This window comes from Mus caroli, unplaced genomic scaffold, assembly GCF_978045245.1.
Source record: "Mus caroli unplaced genomic scaffold, Mus_caroli_1 scaffold_10, whole genome shotgun sequence".
Classification (NCBI taxonomy): Eukaryota; Metazoa; Chordata; class Mammalia; order Rodentia; family Muridae; genus Mus; species Mus caroli.
Window position 1 is genome coordinate 69,356,912 of NW_028227265.1, and position 20,907 is coordinate 69,377,818.

The window sequence follows — 20,907 nt, forward strand, 5'->3', positions numbered from 1 at the left end:
AGAGACTGTGGGGTAAACAAAATCTTGGGAGGGCTAAGAGACAGAAGAGTATGGCTTTGCTTTGGCATATGGGATGCAGGAGAGAGAGACAGAGAGATACAGAGAGAGACAGAAAGACAGAGAAGGAGGGAGGGAGGGAGAGGGAAAAGGAGAGAGAATCATTCAAAATTTGGAAAGCCACAAATCTGACATTTACCATAGAGCAGGGGCTAGGACTGATTGACATGAAACACAGTGGCCAGTTAGACACTCTGAATCAAAGGCAACATTGTGAGTGATGATGTCATGCTATCATAGAGTGTGGACAGGCAGTGGTATAGGAAGTGGGGTTGGGGTAATAGTGGAGCAAAAGGACAGACTTAGAAAATCTTGACGGTGGACTCCACAGGATGGATTAACAGGGGAGAAGAGAGAATAGAACAAGAAAAATGAAGGTAATTGTTCATGAACATTATTTATGAGGCTAGAGAACTTGAAAGGGTTGGTTGTATATGAGAGGTTTATGACTGGGGCCAAGGAAAAGCCAGGAGATCTATTTGGGCCAGGTTAAGTTTGAAATGCTATTGGACATCTATGGAGATAGCACAATGACTCACAAGTTGGACTTCAGGGAAGAGATGGAGCTGACAAAGACGGAAATCATCTTATGGAAAAATGAAATTTATAATGATGGCATTGGACAATGGTAGGTTAGGGGAATATTTGGATAGTACACAGAACTCAGGACAGAGCCCTGGGTGTTAGCAATTCCTGTAGGCTCTGCCCATCAGTCCAACAGTTACCTAGCAGCAGCTTGTTCAAGGTGCTAGGCAACCTAACTTATAAGGACTACTTGGCTACTCCTCCTTCTCCCCCTCTCCCTCTCCCCCTCCCCTTTTTCTTCTCCCCCTTCCTCTGCCCTTCCCCTTCCTTCCCTCTTTCCTTCCTTCTGTCTTTCTCCATCTCTTCTCTCCCTCTCCTTTCCCAACCCCTACCTCTCTCACCCCTATTTGTCCCAGGCCTGCTCCTTCCTCCCTTCCTCTCTCCTCTCTTTCTGTCCTTCTGTCCCCTTTTCTCTGTCTCTAGACCTTCTCCATGTCTCCTCCTCTTCCCCCAAATACTAGGCCTGAGATACTCCCTCCTGCTGTTTTGTACCTTGCTGCTGTTTTATAAAACACTACGCTGGGGACTATATAAAATTGTATATAAATATCAAAACAATATCTTGAACCTTTATATTTTCCAAGTAAAGCAAACTGGTTGAAATCTGGCTGTGATTTCAATGCATACAGTTAGGTTTCCAGGTAGTTAAATGGGGGCTTAACACTTATTTTAAAAACAATTTGCAGGGAAAGGTTAGGGACTCACTTAGGTCCAGCAGCAAGACTTTACAGAAGGCATATTTGTTTTATTCTTTTTTTTTCCAGATTTATGTATAGCTCCATATATCCTTTACATTAAAAATTGCAAAAAAAATATGAGACCGCATAGCTACTTCCAGAGATCTTGGAAATTATGTTTTAAAAGACTCAAGATTCTTTCCAGCCTGAAATGATAAAGGGTGACAGACAGACAAAGCAAGCTTAAAGGACAGTGCAAACACAGATATCCAAGAATGAAAAACCAAATGTGTTCTCATAACAGGTTCCCAAGAATGTCATTTTTCATGTATTAAAATACCAATTAAGGAAAAATAAGTTTCAGAGACAAAAGATCTGGCAATTTATTACATATCACATTAGTTGGAACCCTGATACAGATGAATGAGTCTGTTTTATTAAAAAGTATCTTTCCTGAAATTAAAGAGGTAGTAAGAAAAGCAATATGAATTTAAGACTCTTCAAAAAGGTAAACAAGAAACCAGAACACATTATGGTCACCCTCTTGTAATTACCTCATAAATTTCCTTCTTGCGGTCACCTGTCAACGAGTTGCCTGTAGGGTTGTTGCCATTTGGGACAGTATACAGAAATTTTGGAGTCTTTTTTGTGGGATCCTTGGAATCTTCTGGTTTCCATTGTGAAAGGATTTTTTTGAGACCCTCTGGAATAATCCCATGCTCATCACTGGGGACATTAATAATGTTGCAGCCTAGTGGTTTCATCTGTGGAGAATAAAAGAAAACCCAAGAATGTAGCATGATTCCAAAATGCAAGCCCCAGTTTCTTTATAAAGTTTTTATTTATTTATTTATTTATTTATTTATTTATTTATTTATGAAGAACTGTACTGTTCATACCCTTAAACATGTAAACAAGTCCTTTGGAAGAATGAGCTGTATATTGTAATCCTCTTATTCCTCTGAGGTCAGCAATAGCTCCTGTTTATTTTCAGGCTTGAATTTCTTTGCCTCATTTATGCTAAACTTGGTCAATGCATGCCTTATTCTGGTTCACAAAAGGTGAGCAGCAATGATGCAATGATGGGCTCTTTTTTTTTTTTTTCCTACGCATAATCCTTAAAATTCCAGCTCTTAGTTGTCTGGCAGTGTTTCGAACATAGGGTGCTTCTGTGAAGTTGAGGCTTGGAAGAAAGATGCCATAAAGCAAGCTGTAGTAGCCTTGTGCTGGTGCTGGTGTTTAGTATGAGAGACATAAAGCACAGTAGCTGCCAGCACTTGAAACTTGTCCCTTCTTACTGAATTGTCTTACAAGAGATAGAATTGGTTTACCAGCTCCTATGGGCAATTATGGGCAACATCATCTGCATTTTGCAGTGCTGTGACAAAGTACCTGAACAAAACTATTTAAGGGAGGACAGATTTCTATATGATCATTCTTGGTTACAGAGATATCAATCCATTGTGGCAGGGAGAGAATAGACTAACAGAACAACTCATATCATGGTGGTCAGGAGGAGAGAAAGAGGGAGATGGAGAGAAGCAGAGGTAAGGAATAGGGGAAGACAGAAGAAGAGATAGAGGGAGAGAGGGATAGGGACAGAGAGAGGGAGGGAGGGAGTGAAGGGAGAGAGGAGAATGAATTGTCAAGCCAATCAGGCTGAAAATCAACATTAGACATTATATCCCTCAAGGCAGATTGGTAATATTAATGATTAGATAGTTTTTTTAAAAATTAAACTAATAAAATTTATTTTAAATTATACAACTCAGTATTGACATTTTTAAGTCATCAAAATAATTTATAATAGTTAATGCCTCTTAAATATACATGATATCGTCTGAAGCTAAAAGTAATATGCATTCAATCAGTTTTTAAAATATATTTGGAACATTACAAATGATAGGAGTAGAAAAAAAAATCTCTTGTGAAGGTCTCTATGAAAAGAAATTGTGACAGGTTCCTGATTAGACAGAAACGGTTCCATCTCCAAGGGAGAATACACAGTGTAACTGTGGCCTCATAGAATGAATTGGGTAGTGTTCTTTCTGTTTCTATTTTGTGGAATAGTTGGAAGAGTATTGGTATTAGGTCTTCTTTGAAGGTCTGACAGAATTCTGCACTAAACCCATCTGGTCCTGGGCTTTTTTTTTTTTTTTTGACTGGGAGACTTTTAATGACTGTTTCTATCTCTTAAGGGGGATGGTTTAACTGACCCTGATTTAACTTTGGTATTTGGTATCTGTTTAGAAAATTGTCCACTTCATCCAGATTTTCTAGTTTTATTGAATATAGACTTTTATAATAGGATCTGATGATTTTTTTGAATTTCCTCAGTTTCTGTTGTTATGTCTCCCTTTTTATTTCTGATTTTGTTAATTTGGGTACCGTCTCTGTGCCCTCTGGTTAGTCTGGCTAAGGGTTAATCTATCTTGTTAATTTTATCAAAGAACCAGTTCTTGGTTTTGTTGATTCTTTGTATAGTTCTATTTGTTTCTACTTGGTTGATTTCATCCCTGAGTTTGATTATTTCCTGCTGTCTACTCCTCTTGGGTGTATTTGCTACTTTTTGTTCTAGAGCTTTTAGGTGTGCTGTTAAGCTGCTAGTGTGTGCTCTCTCCAGTTTCTTTTTTGGAGCTGAGTTTTCCTCTTAGCACTGCTTTCATTGTGTCCCATAAGTTTGGGTATGTTGTGCCTTCATTTTCATTAAATTTTAAAGTCTTTAATTTCTTTATTTCTTCTGTGACCAAGTCATCATTGAGTAGGGCTTTGTTCAGTTTCCATGTGTATGTGGGCTTTCTGTTGTTTTTATTGCTATTGAAAACCAGCCTTAGTCTGTGGTGACCTGATAGGATACATGGGATTATTTCAATCTTCTTGTATCTGTTGAGGCCTGTTTTGTGACCAACTATATGGTCAATTTTGGAGAAGGTACTGTGAGGTGCTGAGAAGAAGGTATATTCTTTTGTTTTAAAATGAAATGTTCTTTAGATATGTTAAATCCCTTTGTTTCATAACTTCTGTTAGTTTCAATGTGACTCTGTTTAGTTTGTGTTTCCATGATCTGTCCATTTATGAGAGTGGAGTGTTGAATTCTCCCACTCTTTTTTTTCTTTTTTTCTTTTTTCTTTTTTCTTTTTTTTACAAACCCCGTCCTCGAGCGCATGCACATGGCAAAGCCAACCCAATCGAGCAGGGGCCGCCCATCTCCAACACCTCTCGCCCCTCCCCAGCACAAACCCCAACATCCTCAGCATCAGGAGAGCCGGAACGTCGCCTACACTGGGCACGGAGCAGAGGGTAGTGGTTTGGCGTGGGGAGTGGCAGAAAAGAGAAGCACGACTGGCAAGGTCAAACCACGCGGGAGGGAATGACTGATACACCCTTTTCTTCCCTGCGCCACCCTCCCACCCCCGGAATTCTCCCACTCTTATTGTGTGAGGTGTAATGTGTGCTTTGCATCTTAAAAAAAGTTTCTTTTATGAATGTTGGTGCCTTGCATTTGGAATATAGATGTTCAGAACGAGAGTTCATCTTGGCATATTTTTCCTTTGATGAGTATGAAGTGTCCTTCTTTATCCTTTTTGACAACTTTTGGTTGAAAGTTGATTTTATTAGATATTAGAATGGCTATTCCAGCTTGTTTCTTGGGACCATTTGCTTGGAAAATCATTTTCCAGATTTGTTCTCTGAGGTAGTGTCTGTCTTTGTCACTGAGGTGTGGTTACTGTATGCAGCAAAATTCTGGGTCTTGTTTATGTATCCATTGTGTTAGTCTATGTCTTTTTATTGGGGAGTTGAGTCCATTGATGTTAAGAAATATTAAGGAATAAATAGTGATTATTTCTTCCTGTTACTTTTGATATTATTTTTATGTTGTGTGGCTATCTTCTTTTGCTTTTGTTGAAATTAGTTCCTTGCTTTTTCTAGGGTGTAGTTTCTCTTCTGTGTTGGCATTTTTCATCTGTTATTCTTTGTAGTTCTGGATTTGTGAAAAGATATTGTGTAAATTTGTTTTTATCATGGAATATCTTGGTTCTTCCATCTATGGTAATTGAGAGTTTTGCTCAGTATAGTAGCCTGAGCTGGCATTTGTGTTCTTTTAGGGTCTGTATGACATCTTCCCAGGATCTTCTAGCTTTCCTAGTCTCTGGTGAGAAGTCTGGTGTAATTCTGATAGGTCTGCCTTTATATGTTACTTGACCTTTTTCCCTTTGTGCTTTTAATATTCTTTCTTTGTTTTGTGCATTTGGTGTTCTGATTATTATATGAGGGGAGGAATTTCTTTTCTGGTCCAGTCTATTTGGAGTTCTGTAGGCTTGTATATTGATTGTATATTCATGTATATTCATGGGTATCTCTTTCTTTAGGTTAGGGAAGTTTTCTTCTATAATTTTGTTGAAGATATTTACTGGCCCTTTAAGTTGGGATCTTCACTCTCTTCTATACCTATTATCTTTAGGTTTGGTCTTCTCATTGTGTCCTGGATTGCCTGGATATTTTGGGTTAGCAGTGTTTTGCATTTTGCATTTTCTTTGACTGTTGTGTTAATGTTTTCTATGGTATCTTCTGCACCTGAGATTCTCTCTTCTATCTCTTGTATTCTGTTGGTGATGCTTGCACCTATGACTCTTGATCTCTTTCCTAGGTTTTCTATCTCCACAGTTGTCTCCCTTTGTGATTTATTTATTGTTTCTATTTCCAGTTTTAGGTCCTGGAAAGTTTTGTGCAGTTCCTTCACCTGTTTGGTTGTGTTTACCTCTAATTCTTTAAGGGATTTTTGTGTTTCCTCTTTAAGGGCGTCTACCTGTTTACCTATGTTCTCCTGTATTTCTTTAAGGGAATTATTTATTTCCTTCTTAAAGTCATCTATCACACTCATGAGATGTGATTTTAAATCAGAGTCTTGCTTTTCTGGTGTGTTGGGGTATCCAAGGCTCGCTGTGGTTGAAGAAATGATTTCTGATGATGCCAAGTAGTCTTGCTTTCTGATTCTTATGTTCTTGCCTTTGCTTCTCACCATCTGGTTATCTCTGGTATTAGCTGGTCTTGCTGTCTCTGACTGTGGCTTGTCCCTCCTGCAAGCCTCTGTGTCAGTGATCCTGGGAGACCAGTTCTCTCAGAGAGGTATTTGGTTATGGAAAGCTGTGGCACAGGGTCAGCTCTGGGGTACAGACAGAAACTGCAAGTATCCTTTCACCATCTTTTCCTTGGTTCCTGTGTCCTTATGACTCTGGGATGGTCCATCTTGGTCCAGGAATTAGAGAAAAAGTGATGGTCTTAACTGTCTTCACAGGTGTGTGTATACTCCTGGGAGGTCAGCTCTCTCCAGATGGTATTTGGTTCCTCCACTCCTTAATCTTATGACTGTAAGATAGTAGCAGTCTATTGCTGTTGAGAGTAAGTCATCAAAAATATGTACAAGCTTCCTGATAACTTCACAGAACTGGAGGACACCAAAGATTCTCTAAGAGCAATTTAGTACAGACTCTGCTTTTTTACTTGTTCTTCCTTCCCTGCCACCTCTGTTTTTGAGTGTGTGTGTTGCAGGTGTTGGGGTGCACATTTGTGTGTGAATGCGCATTTGTGTGTGAATACACATACATGTGTGTATGTGTAGGTCCAAGGTTGATGTGGGAAATCATCCTCCATCGATCTTCCACCTTATTTATGAAGGCAGGGTGATTTAATCAAATCCAGAGTTCTCACATGTAGTCTTGATAGCCAGCTTGCCTTGGGGATTCCCTGGCTCTGCCTTCTAGTTGGGAACTGCAGGAAGGCTTCACTCCCACCAGAATTTCCTTGGATTCTGGGCATCTGAACTCTTGTTCTCTTCTTGCACAACTAACATTTAAATCACCAGGTCATCTCCCAGTTCCCTAAACTGCTTTTCAAAGGAGCACGGTTTTTATTTTCTTTTAAAAAAAAAAAAAACCCAAAAAAAAAAACCCAAAAAACCAAAAAACCAAAAAACCCAGCACCTTTGACTTTAGTGTTTTGAGGTCAATATGACTACTAACATAGCACAGACCCAGAATTTAGTTGTCACACAAAATCAAGCATAATGCTAAATTATAATGAAAGTGTCTTTACTATTCTAGCAAGATTGAAGACCAAATAGCTGTTCATATGATAATAAACTACACACATTTTAAAATATGACACTATTAAGCTGTATTGCAAAGGAAGAAATCTTTTAAAAAACTGGTCTTGGAGGTGATAGACAGTCTAAAGGGTTGTAAGAACTTGCTGGTATGTAAAAGTACATACTTACAGCATAAAGGGTTCCTGGGAACAGTGGTTCATTGACCAGGATAGTGTCTCCAGGATTGATGAGCATTTCAAATGCCTAACAAAAGAAGCATAGATTAGCTCAGACAGAATGGCTACCATTCTTAGAATATCTTTTCTTTTGTACTTCCAGGATCCAGGGAAGAGTTGCACGTTTTTCAGTAAGGGCCAGGCAATGCCTACTTTGTGAGCCAAACAGTGCTTCTCTTACAGCTGCTTATTTCTGGCTCTATTGTGAGAGAGCAGTCACTGGCAATGTGTAAGTAAATTGAGTGCCAATAAAACTTTATTCATCATCTTAGCTAACAGTCTGGATTTTGCTGTGGACCAGTTGGTTAACCTCCATTGTAGGGTTAAAATAATAATAATAATAATAATAATAGTAATAAAAAGAACATATCTGGTTTGGCTCCTAAAATTCATCTGTTCCTTTTACTGCTTGAAAAATGTGTTAGTTATCAACTCTGAATCAGACCAGGGAAGAGTACTGGAAATAAAAATCCTTGGCAAGATGACCAGGTTCTTACTCTCATGAGGTTGCTGATCCTCTGGGAGAGCTAGATGCTAATCAGGTAATTATCTAAATAGAGAAGGCAAGACCAGTCGCAAGTGATGTTGGGTCAGGTGCCCAATATGGACACCTCGTTGCAGGACTTGAGCCTTCAGAGAACTCAGGAAAGGCTTCCATGATGTCCGGGTGTATATAGGGGATAAGTGACAACTGGAACCTTTTAGCAAACTAGAAGACTCCTGGAACAGGAGGTGGACTGTGAAGAGGAAGAGGGGGAGGAAGAGGAGGTGGAAAAGGAGGAGGAGGGAGGGAGGGAGGGAGGGAGGGAGAGAGAGAGAGAGAGCAAGAGACTACTTTCTGAGCTTTGGACATCTTATAGAAAACATACTTCCCCCACAAAGTTCCTAGTGGACTCTGCCTTTCCAAGACAGCTTGTCACCAAGGAAATCAGGTGAGGGACTACATGGGTCTTAACAAATAAAAGGAAGAGTATATCATATAAATTTTCCCTGGTTGGTGTGTGTGGGGGGCGCGGGGGGCTACAAACATCAAGTGTTCTAATTGAAAGGGGAAGCTATACCTCCCCTATGACACTTATTAAAGAATGGAGATTGGAAGGGGGATAAGCTGTCAAAGGGTCACCCCTAATGGGGGAGCAAGTAGTGGCAGTTGACAGCTGTTGAGGGAGAGAGGATCATTTTCCTGGAGTATTTGTTTACTGGTAGTTTCCAATGCTCCCATGAGTGACTCTACACCCAGACACACATAGGTGAGCATTAATTGGACTTACCCAGTTATTAAAAAAAGAGAAGAGAATGTGATTTTGGGAGGAAGATATATTTTTAGGTTCAGGAGAATTGGAGGAAGGGAATACAGGATGGGATATGATCATATATCCTTGTATTTATGAAATTCTCCAAGAATAAATTAAAAAGTAAAACAGATGTAAGAGAAATGAAAAAAAAATTATCATTGACACAGCCAGGTAGAAATGAAATTAATTTACTTTAAAAAAAGAAAGAGGCAAATATTAACAGTGCTGTTGAACACATGGAACAAATATTAAATCAGATTATTGTCATGGTCTCCATAATAAAGTCATTTATACTAACTTCATTGTTTGGCATGACTGAAATTATAACAGATAATGAAGAAACAGTTTTTTTTTTGTCTTTTTCCACAAGGAAAGGTCACTGTATGCATTTTCAAAGAAAGTCGTATCTTTGAGAGAATTTCTAAGTATGAATCCATAAAAACACAAATGTTTCTCTTCTAGCAAACCCCTACTAGCTAACTTCTTTCCCTTTTCTAAACACAGAAAGAAAAGGTTACTTTGATTTCTAATGTCAATTGATCAACCCAAAGCATGTGTACCTGCCTTGTGTGTGCAGTCAGTTCTCCCCCTGACCTTTGCCCCCCCCTATCTTTTGACTTCGAGTTTCCTGTTTATTATACTAGGTGAAGATAAAAACAAAACAAACCAAAACAAACAAAAAGCCACAAGTAGCCCACAACTCATGTCCCCCTAGTAGCTCCTGGGAGAGGCCCACATTCTGGAAGTGTGCTTGACTCTACACACCACTTTCTTTTTCCTTCCGTTCTTACCTTACAGAGACCATCTTGGCAGCCGGATGTGATGCAGAGATCCATCTGTCCTTGACTGGGTGGGTAGTTGACAGTGGGGGGATTATGCAATTTTACTTGCAACTGTTTTAGCCAGGACAGAAGTTCTGGAATTCTAAGACATAAAATGTAATTTAAAATTTATGGTCATAATAATCATATAAAATAGTTGGCAGAGAAGAAATAGTGGCTCAATATCAAACTCATTATACATTCAATTTAAAAATCTCTCAAATGCCTTTCAGCAATATCAGGATTCTTATTTAAAAAATGAGGCAATAGAGTTAGATGTTAAGAGATTCACATACATTCAATCAGCCAGCAATTCACATAAAGCCAGTCATTTAATCCGCAAGCCAAGATTGAATCTACATCCTACTTAATTTGAAGCCTGAAGGCTTTTTCTCCTCCTAGAACATTCTTTACATGATAGAGTCTTCGTTACTTTTTAGCACGATTACTATAAACTAGATGTTTACCCAATCCATGCACACATTAATAGGATGATTTCAATAAACTTTTCCAACAGAAGACTTTTTATTTCTTTATTTTGACTGTGTATATATAGCACAGGTTGGTTTTGAGCTGACCCATATTCCACTGTACCTGGCTACAAATACATTTAATAAAATATTATATAAAGAATTAATAAATTAACCTTCATCATTGGAAGTAGACTAGCTAAAGGGAGTCTTGGGGTATATGGTTGAGTTTACTGTTCAGCAGTTAGAATTTATATTCTTGTTTAAAAGGAAACATCATGACACGTGCCAGAGAACCTGGTAGGCAGCTGCCAGACTTTCTATGCTCTCTCTGCTCCCCTAGACTCAATTCTTAGCCTTGTCCCCAGCACTGTAACAGATCTCTATTGCAGCTCTCCTCCTCTGCCCACAAGTCCTGTGGATCTCACAGACTATCTCCTCCTAACTGTCCCTTCCCCCACTCACCACTGCCTCCCAGCCTTCAGCATCAGCAGGCATTCCATGAGGACATATCAGCTGAGTAGGCCAGGAAAACAGGCAACATACAGCTATCACACTCTAGAATTCAATGAAAATGAATATGCAGCATGCCCCCAGTTTATGGGACACAATGATAATAGTGCTAAGATGAAGGTTTATAGCTCTAAGTGCCTACATTAAAACAGAGAGTTCCCATGGTAGCAACTTTACAACATACCTCAAAGCCCTAGAACAAAAAGAAGCAAGCATACCCAGGGGAAGTACATGGCAAGAAATAAGCAAACTGAAATCAATAAAGTGGAAATTGAGTGAACAATTCAAGAAATCAATAAAACAAGGAGCTAGCTCTTTGAGAAAATCAACTAGACAAAGTCTTATCCAAACTAACTAAAAGGCAGAGAGAATATCCAAATCAATAACACCAGAAATGAAAAGGGGACCTAACAACAGACATTGAGATATCTCAGAGAATCATAAGAGCATACTTTAAAAACCCATACTCCACCAAATTGGAAAAATCTAAAGGATATGGATAATTTTCTTGATAAGTACCACTTATCTATGTTAAATCAAGATCAGATGAATAATTTACATAGGCCTACAACCACCATTGAAATAGAAACAGTCTTTAAAAGTATCCCAACCCTAAAATTGTACAGGGGCAGATGGCTTATTGTAGAATTCTACCAGACTTTTAAAGAAGAATTAGTGCAATATTCCTAAAATTATTCCACAAAATAGATATAGAAAGAATATTGTCAAATTCATTTTATGAGGCTACACTCACACCTATATGCAAATTACATAAAGATCCAACAAAGAAAGAATTATGTACCAACTTCCCTTATGAACATAGACATGAAAATAAAGTAAATACTTGCAAACTGAATCCAAGAACACATCAAAAAATCATTCACAATGATCAAGTAGGCTTCATCCAAGAGATGCAGGGATGGCTCAACATATATAAACTGATAAATGTATCCTATCATATAAACAAAGAGAAAAAACCCCGCAAGATCATCTTCTTAGATGCTGAAAAGCCTTTGACAAAATCTAGCATTCTTTCATGATAAAAGTCTTAGAAAGATTAGTGATACAAGAGGCGTATATCAACATATAAAGGCAGTTTTCAGCAAACCCATAAACATCAAGTTAAATCGAGAGAAACTCAATGCAATTCCACTACAATAGCAGAGACAAGAAAAGGTTGTCCTCTCTACTCATAACTGTTCAATGCAATACTAAAAGTTTTAGCAAGAGCAGTAAGACAACTGTAGGAGAGCAAGGTGATACAAATAGGAAAGGAAGAAGTCAAAATATTATTTGCAGATGATATGATAATATAAGTGATCCAAAAAAAAAATTCCAAGAAACTCGTCCATCGACAAATACTTTCAGAGAAGTAGGTGGATACTAGGTTAATTTTTAAAAAATCAGTAGCCTTTCTATAAACAAATGACGAACAGAGAAAGAAAACAGAGAACCAACACCTTTTACAATAGCCTCAAATAATATAAATCATCTTTATTTAACTCTATCCAAGCAAATGAAAAGTTTGTATGACAAAAACATCAAGTTTTGAAAAAGAAGTTTGAAGAAGATTCACAAGATGGAAAGATCTCCTATGTTCATGGATCAGTAGGTCAACACAGTAAAAATGGCCATTTTATCACAAAGCAATTCTTCACAGACCTTGAAAGGAATTCTCAACTTCATATGGAAAAACAAAAAATAAACAAATGAACAAATAAATAAAAGAAAACAAAACCCAGGATAGCTAAACCAATTCTGAACATAAAAGAACTGCTAAAGGCATCACCATCTTTGATTTCAAGTTGTACTATAGTAATAAAAACTGTGTGGTATTGGCATAAAAATAGACACTTTGATCAACTGAATTGAAGACTCAGACATAAATCTACATACCTATACATCACCTGGTTTTTGATTTTAAAAAAACCAGAAATATACACTGGAAAAAAGACAGCATTTTCAACAAATGGTTCTGGTCAAATTGGATGGCTGCATGTAGAAGAATGCAAATAGTTGAAAATTTATCACTCTGTACGTAACTCAAGTCCAAACAGATAAAAAACCTCAACATAAAACTAGATACACTGAGCCTGGTGGAAATGAAAGTGGGGAAGAACCTTGAACGCACTGGCACAGGAGACTTCTTGAACAGAACACAGATTGTGCAGGCACTAAGATCAACACTTAATAAACTAAAAAGCAAAGGACACCATTAATTGGGTGAAATGGCAGTCTATAGAGTGGGAAAAGTTTTTACTGTCTCCATATTCGATAGAGGGCTAATATCCAAAGTATATAAAGAATTCCTGAATAGATATCAGAAAAACAAACCAATTAAAAATGCAAATACAGATCTAAACAGAGAATTCTTTATAAGGTAATCAGAGCCACTATGGAAATCAATATTACAGTCCCTCAGAAAATTGGGAATTGATCAAATTCAAGACCCAGCTAGATCACTCTTGGGCATATACCCAAAAGATGCTCCATCCCATCACAAGACATTTGCTCAGCCATGTTTTTTGTGGCTTTATTCATAATAGCCAGAAATTGGGAACAACCTAGGTGTCCTGCAACAGAAGAATGGATAAAGAAAATGTGGCACATTTACACAATAGAGAAATACTCAACTGTTGAAAATATTGACATCTGGGATTGCAAGCTTGTACAACCACTCTGGAAATCAGTTTGGCGGTTCCTCAGAAAATTGGACATAGTACTACCGGGGGATCCTGCAATACCTCTCCTGGGCATATATACAGAAGATGTTCCAACCGGTAAGAAGGACATATGCTCCACTATGTTCATAGCAGCCTTATTTATAATAGCCAGAAGCTGGAAAGAACCCAGATGCCCCTCAACAGAGGAATGGATACAAAAAATGTGGTACATTTACACAATGGAGTACTACTCAGCTATTAAAAGAAATGAATTTATGAAATTCCTAGGCAAATAGTTGGACCTGGAGGGCATCATCCTGAGTGAGGTAAGACAATCACAAAAGAACTCAAATGATATGTACTCATTGATAAGTGGATATTAGCCCAGAAACTTAGTATACCCGAGATATAAGATACAATTTGCAAAACACATGAAACTGGAGAAGAATGAAGACTAAAGTGTGGACACTTTGCCCCTTCTTAGAATTGGGAACAATCACCCATGGAAGGAGTTACAGAGACAAAGTTTGGAGCTGAGACAAAAGGATAGACCATCTAGAGACTGCCACATCCAGGGGTCCATCCCATAATTAGCCTCCAAACGATGACACCATTGCATACACTAGCAAGCGTTTGCTGAAAGGACCCTGATATAGCTGTCTCTTGTGAGACTATGCCAGGGCCTAGCAAACACAGAAGTGGATGCTCATAGTCAGCTATTGGATGGATCACAGGGCCCCCAATGGAGGAGCTAGAGAAAGTATCCAAGAAGCTAAAGAGATCTGCAACCCTGTAGGTTCAACAACATTATGAACTAACTAGTACCCCGGAGCTCTTGACACTAGCTGCATATGTATCAAAAGATAGCCTAGTCGGCCATCACTGGAAAGAGAGGCCCATTGGACACGCAAATTGGACACGCAAACTTTATATGCCCCAGTACAGGGGAACGCCAGGGCCAAAAAGTGGGAATGGGTGGGTAGGGGAGTGGAAGGGAAGGTATGGGGGACTTTTGGGATAGCATTGGAAATGTAATTGAGGAAAATACGTAATAAAAAATATTAAAAAAATATTGACATCATAAAATATACAGGTAAATTGCCAAAATTTGAAAAGAAAGTCAAGTGAGGTAACGCAGATCCAAGAAGACATATATAGCATGTAGGTATCTATTGACTTATAAGTGGATATTACCTAAACAATCAATAAACAAGATAAATTCCATAGATCTGGAGAGGTTATGTAAAAAGAAACAGTCTGCAGGAGAGAAGAGGCAAGGATGATGACTTCTAGTAATGGCGGAAAAGGAGTTCTGACAGATTATCTCCTGTAGCCAGGCGAGACTTCCAGTGGCAGGACTGGGTTGCATTCCATTGAGTTGTTGGCCAAGGGGGTCCATGGGTATCCTCAAAGAACCAAGGCTGTTACTAAGAAAAAACTGCAGACTCTGCAGGGTCTCATTGCTGAGGACAACACCCACATAACAAGGCAGTCAAGCTGGTGCCTACGTGGAGCCTTCATCCCTACATCCCAGTTTCTTTGGTATGGGAAGCTACTCTTAGGAGTACCAAAAGAGAAAGTTAGACACAATCTGTAGGGCAGTGGTGGCACAGAGCTTGTGGGAGCAGCCAACCAATGTCTGATTTGACTTCTGGCCCACTTCATGGGAAGGAGCCTGTACCCACACTGCTTGGGAAACCAGGAAAAAAATCAAACACAACTGGTAAAACCAAATCCAAACCCAAAAGAAACTAACAAAAAATGATTCCTAATGATACTCTGGTATAGTCATAGCTCATTGCTGCGACCAGAGAGGCTTTTTCTAGCAGCAGATGGGAAGAGATGCAGAGACCCCCCAGCCAGACATTCCATATAGAGAGTGTAAATTGGAGTTCTCCATCAAATAAATCCCTTCCCTCAGGGCTCAGGGAATCTTGAGGAAGAGGTCAGAGAAAATAGAGGACACCAGGAGAACATGGGTCTCTGAATCAATTAAGTAAGGTACATAACAGACACTGAAATAGCAAGCACAGGCCCTATCTGAGTTTGTACCAGGTCCTCTGCTTATATTATTGCTGTTAGCTTAGTATTTTTATGGGATTCCCGACTCTGAGAATGAGTGTGTTTCTGACTCTTTCGCCTGCTCTTGGGGCTGTTTTCTTCCTGTTGGGTTGCCATGTTCAACTTCATTATGACTGTTTTTGCTTCATGTTATATTTTATTTTGTCAAGTTTAGTTGTTATCTCTTAGAAGCCTGTCCTTTTCTAATGAGAGACAGAAAGTGAGTGGATCCATAGGGGAGAGGAGGTGTGTGTGTGTGTGTGTGTGTGTGTGTGTGTGTGTGTGTGTAGAACATCCAAGGACTGTTCTATACATTTCCTTTCTTCCCACTGTGATACTCTCCCCACTGTTCTTTTCAGTATCATACTCAGCTCAAATGGGACTTCCTTGTAGATGTTTCTCTGGCTCTCCCAGTCACTTAAGGTTGAAAGCTCGTCACTGGGGTGTGTGAAGCATTTAGTACTGATTTTGCTTTTAATATTTTAAAGTTTCTTCTCCCAACTTCCCCAGTCATTGTACAGCCCATTAACAAAAGATCTCAGTCACGTCATCAATGGCATTTAAAAATGAACCAATAGAATTCTACCCTCTATTGGTCACTTACTTACCCATAGCTTGGAGAGTATTGGAGGGCCCTTTTGATCACATCGTCTTCAAACCGGATGGTGCTTCCGTTTTCCACAGTGAAGGCAGCTGACTTAAAGGGGAACGTGCTCGGGTTTGGAGATCCAGGAGCCAGGGAGATGAGGGTTTTTGGTGCTTTGCTCAGTATGTCCACTATGATAAACACAAAAAGAAGAAGAAAAAAATGCGTCCACCGTCCTGTGGTCTGAACATTAATGTCCTTGACCAAGTCCTATACTAGTCTCTTGTACTTGATATGATATATTAAAGATGGGATTAGATCATTAAAAACTCTGCCGTCAGAAATGGAATTAGTGTTCTTACAGAAGAGACCGAGCTGCAGCGAGAAGCATCATTTATTTGGATTTGTCCTCACTGGGTACCTGATGTTGGGCATGGCAGCCTCCAGAAATGACAGAACATTCTTGCTGTTTATTAAATTACCACTCCTCTCCTCTAGTCTGACAAAGCAGCATTCTGGGCTAAGACTGAATGCTAGTCCGAAATAAATACAAAGTAACCTTTTCTAGACTTTCTCACTGGGGGAGGAATCCAAGAATGCAGATGGCCAAGAAAAATGGAGAGGGCCCCAGTAGCAGAAGGCCTTTCTCCCTGTTGCCCAATACCTGTGTGTGTCCTAACTCCACCTCTGGCTCCCATTCCCTAGTCCTGTAGAGCCTTTCTCTACAGCTGGCTTGAAAGATGTGCCTCATGCTTGGACCTTTGGCTCATCTCCAACACCTCAGCAAAAACACTGCCTTGCCTCGCCTCCAACCCCAGCTCTTAGTGAACAAAAGTTAAATAACTCCTTCTTCACTAATGCTCACAGGTTGTCTTCACACTTGAATGAATGGGCACAAACCCTAGTGGTGAGCGCCAAAACAGGGCACCATGCAGAGCTTCAGCTAAGAAAACCCCACTCTTGCAGAGCAGGGAGGGTTCTGGCTTTGTTTTTCACCTGTAGTTCTGATGGGAGATGGCTTTCTGGCCAGGCTCGTTGCTGTGAGGAACCGTGAGTAATTCATGTCTCTGCTGGTCGCGTGGAGCAGGATTCAGAAAACCAATCACTTAGAACGGCCTTCCAGCTCACTCGGGATACACTGTTAACTGTCCCTGTGTAGTGCCACCCAATCTGCCTGGCTACCGGCTGCTGTCTGAGATCTAAATAGACTCGGGTCAGGCGGCAGAAGGGACAAAGTCCATCCACAGAGGGGCAGTAGCTGACCCGGGTGGACCGCAGTAGGCCACACCCTCCCCCGCCCCGCGGGCCGGCCTATGGCAGCTGACCACAGGCAACCCAAGTCCGGGTCAGGGATGGGCATGGAGAGACGAAAACCGCTAGGCCCTGCTGTGATGCACGATAACAACAGGGATCGGTGCCCGAATTCACATAAAAGCAGCGTGGATTCTTGACCTTGCTGCTCAGAGTCTCGCAACTGCTCAGAGCCTCGCAGCACAGCGTTGCTATTGGCCAGCCCCGCAAACCCTCCCAGTCAGATCTTGGAAATGAGCCTCTGGAAGCTGACGGTATCTCAGGATCCTGGTCCTTTAGTACCCTCTGGTGGTAGCTTTGTTCCATTGCAGCAGGTATTATAAGAGGTGCTCAGCCTTGTTTCTCAGTATCAAGGCGTCTCTCTGTCTCTCTCTGTCTTTCTGCCTCTCTTTCCCTTCCCTCTCTCACCCCCACCCCCAAAATCTTCAAGGGGACCCAGATGAATTCCGGTAGAGTAAGTGGGATCGTTACTCCCACCCCCCAAATTTGAAGATTCAATCTGCAGTCTCCTCGATTCGTAGCCTCTTCTCCCACTGAGTTCCAGAGCTTCCGCTGTGTAAGTGCTCGGCTGAAAGTGTGTTGGATATGGTGGAGATAAAGCGATTATCAAGTATGAAATTACCTGGTTGATGACCATACAAAGAGAATCTGTCTCAAGTTCACAGTTATTTAAAGGAGGGCACGGTGAATGAATCACTTAGGGAGTACTTTTGGACGCTGAGGTGCCTGGGCCTCAGTGAGTGAGTGAATTCCAAAATTAATAAAGAACAGCTGAAAACACAGGGTTCAAGCTTGTCCCTGGGAATAGGACATCTCATGACGTTTGAGGTGTCAGCTTTATTGGACCACTGTAGCTTAAATTAGCTGTGGCAGGCAAGGACCTTGCATCCAAGAGGGTGGTCCTTGGACTGGCAAGAGGGGCTTTGGAGTTATAACCATTCTGAGTCTAAAAGTAATACATGCCACAGATAGCCTGACTTCTCAGTGTTGGAGGTCAGCCTCTTCCTGCACTCGTTTACTCTGAAGACAGAGCATAAGGCATAGACTCTAAGACCATCAAATCATGAAATAAAGATTCTTAAAAAAAAAAAAAAACAAGCTTGCTGAAAAATAAAGATTCTTTAAAAAAAAAGCTTGCTGCATTTTCTATGCAGACTTTTCTGTGTTTTAGTTAAGTTTAAAGATTGTCTTGATAAAACACCATGACCAAGGCAACTTAGCAAACATTTGATTCAGTGTCCACTGTTCTACTGGGTTAGATTCTTTGGCCATCATGACAGGGAGCATGGCAGCAGGTAGTCATGTAGGCATGGCGCTGAAGCTGTAGCTGAGAGATTACAATTTGATGCACAGGTAAGAGGCAGAGAGAGATCCCTGGGAAAGATGTGGGTGTTCGAAACTTAGGAGCTTTCTCCAAGCAATATACCTCCTCCAACAAGACCCCACCTCCCCAACTTCTCAAATAGTCTTAGCAACTGGGGACAGCGTGCTTAAATACATGAGCCCGTGGAGACCATCCCCACTTAAACTGCCACCTCCTGGAATGAGACAGGAAAAACACCTGAGATGCTTACTGGTTATAAGCTGAACGGTGATTCTGGCCAGGTAGGGAAGCAAAGTGACCCATCAGAGAAGGTAAAAGGATGTGGGGGTATTGGCGGTTGTGGGTATAGAAATGCATCACAGACTAAAACCACAGTCCAAGGGAAAGGCTGCATATTAGTCATTTTTCCTTGCTGCTGTAACCAAATCCCGTGGGGAAGCAACTTAAAGGACCAGAGGGCCACTCTGGATTACAGTTCAGGGCATTTTGGCCGAGAAACTCGGAGGCAGGAGACTTCAGTGTCTGATCACATGATGTCTTTTCTTTTTTCTTTTCTTTTATTTTTTATTAGATATTTTCTTTATTTACATTTCAAATGCTATACTGAAAGTCCCTTATACCCTCCCCCTGCCCTGCTTCCCTACCCACCCACTCCCCCTTTTTGGCCCTGGCGTTTCCCTGTACTGGGGCATATAAAGTTTGCAAGTCCAATGGGCCTCTCTTTCCAGTGAAGGCCAACTAGGCCATCTTTTGATACATATGCAGCTAGAGTCAAGAGCTCCGGGGTACTGGTTAGTTCATATTGTTGATCTACCTATAGGGTTGCAGACCCCTTCAGCTCCTTGGGTACTTTCTCTAGCTCCTCCATTGGGGGCCGTGTGGTCCATCCTATAGATGACTGTGAGCTTCCACTTCTGTGTTTGCCAGGCACTGGCATAGCCTCACTCCAGATAGCTATATCAGGGTCCTTTCAGCAAAATCTTGCTGGTGTATGCAATAGTGATCATATGATTTCTACAGTTGGGAAGCAGCAAGTTAAATGAAAGCCTGGACCCCACTGAGACCTCAAGGCCTGCCCCTAGTGAGCTATTTCCTCCAGAGAGGCTTCTTGTCTAAAGGTTTTAGGACTTTCCTTAATAGCCTCACTGAGTATTACAGGAGAAATTTCACACTCAAACCACCACAGACTGTCTAGATTTAAGAGGAGGAGAGCTAGGCATTCAGTCAGTCTGGAGTCACAAGTTAAAACTTACTGACAGAGAGGAAGGACTCTGGCTTCATCAAGGGTGCAGGAGCAGCTGTTTCCAGGAAGCAAGATGAATGTGTAGGTGACTCTTTAAAGACTTAGTTTAAGATTGCCAGAGGATAGAACAGAGGGGCCCAGATCCTTTATCCAAACATTTATTAAGTCCTTACTCTCTGCCAAGGAATGCAAAGAATTTTAAAGGGTGGTGGAAACAATTCATTGTTCTCAAAGAGCAGAAGAGGTGAGTGATTTTATACAAGGAATATGTCTTGCTTGTAAGATGGATACAAGCTCAAGAAAGGAGATGGGGGTGGGGAGTGGGGGCAGGGGGCTAGGTGGGTGGGGGTGATAAGTTTTAGAAGACAGATTTCACAGCTGGATTGGAAACTTATATTCTGCTATGATCTTTGTCATGGTTGAAGTCTAAAACCAAACAAGGTCATGCTCAGCCTAATTCTCTTAAAACTTTTGTTATTTTGTCTCCCCTACACCTCAGGATCTCAAGACTGAAACCAGGGCCTTATGCTTGCTAGGCAAGCACTCACTCTATTATGGAGCTAAATCCCCGAGCCCTTCTCTTAAAACTAAGAGGACAAAGAAAAACTTGTTTTTAATTTACCAGGGTCTTATTCCACAAGCAGAGAGATAGCCATGCTTTTAAACACAATGTTCAGGACTAGAGGCAGAGCTCAGTGAGAGAGTACTCCCTGGGCGTGTACAGAATCCTAGGCTCAGTCCTCATCACCACAGAGCAGAGAAAAGCAGAGTGAACAAAATAAGCAAACACAATTGTGTTAGATGAATTTCTCTCATATGTGAATTTTCATACATGTATGAATGTGCACACATTGAGGCCAAGTTGTTGAGATAGTTTTGGCTGGTGAGATGAAAAAATGGGCGTATTTATAGGGAGGGTAGCCCCTAAACACAACTGAATGAGCCAGGAATCTCACCCAGTGACAATTCATTGTCTCATA

The 20,907-nt window shown here is 40.6% G+C and overlaps 1 protein-coding gene across 2 annotated transcripts in view; it reads right to left on the reverse strand.

Moving 5' to 3' along the window:
- Aadat (aminoadipate aminotransferase) overlaps window positions 1–17,244 on the reverse strand; it is a 33,372-nt gene extending 16,128 nt beyond the window's left edge. Inside the window, exons 1-5 of one of the 2 annotated variants that reach the window (XM_021169732.3) lie at window positions 17,046–17,244; window positions 16,072–16,240; window positions 9,727–9,859; window positions 7,594–7,668; window positions 1,874–2,083 (exon numbers count right to left, since the gene is read on the reverse strand). In XM_021169732.3, coding sequence (XP_021025391.1) covers window positions 1,874–2,083; window positions 7,594–7,668; window positions 9,727–9,859; window positions 16,072–16,240; window positions 17,046–17,112 — 654 coding nt within the window. In that variant the 5' untranslated portion in view covers window positions 17,113–17,244. The remainder of the gene's footprint in view (window positions 1–1,873; window positions 2,084–7,593; window positions 7,669–9,726; window positions 9,860–16,071; window positions 16,241–17,045) is intronic. The other variant, XM_021169733.3, reaches the window with a different exon arrangement.
- Window positions 17,245–20,907: the final 3,663 nt, after the last annotated feature.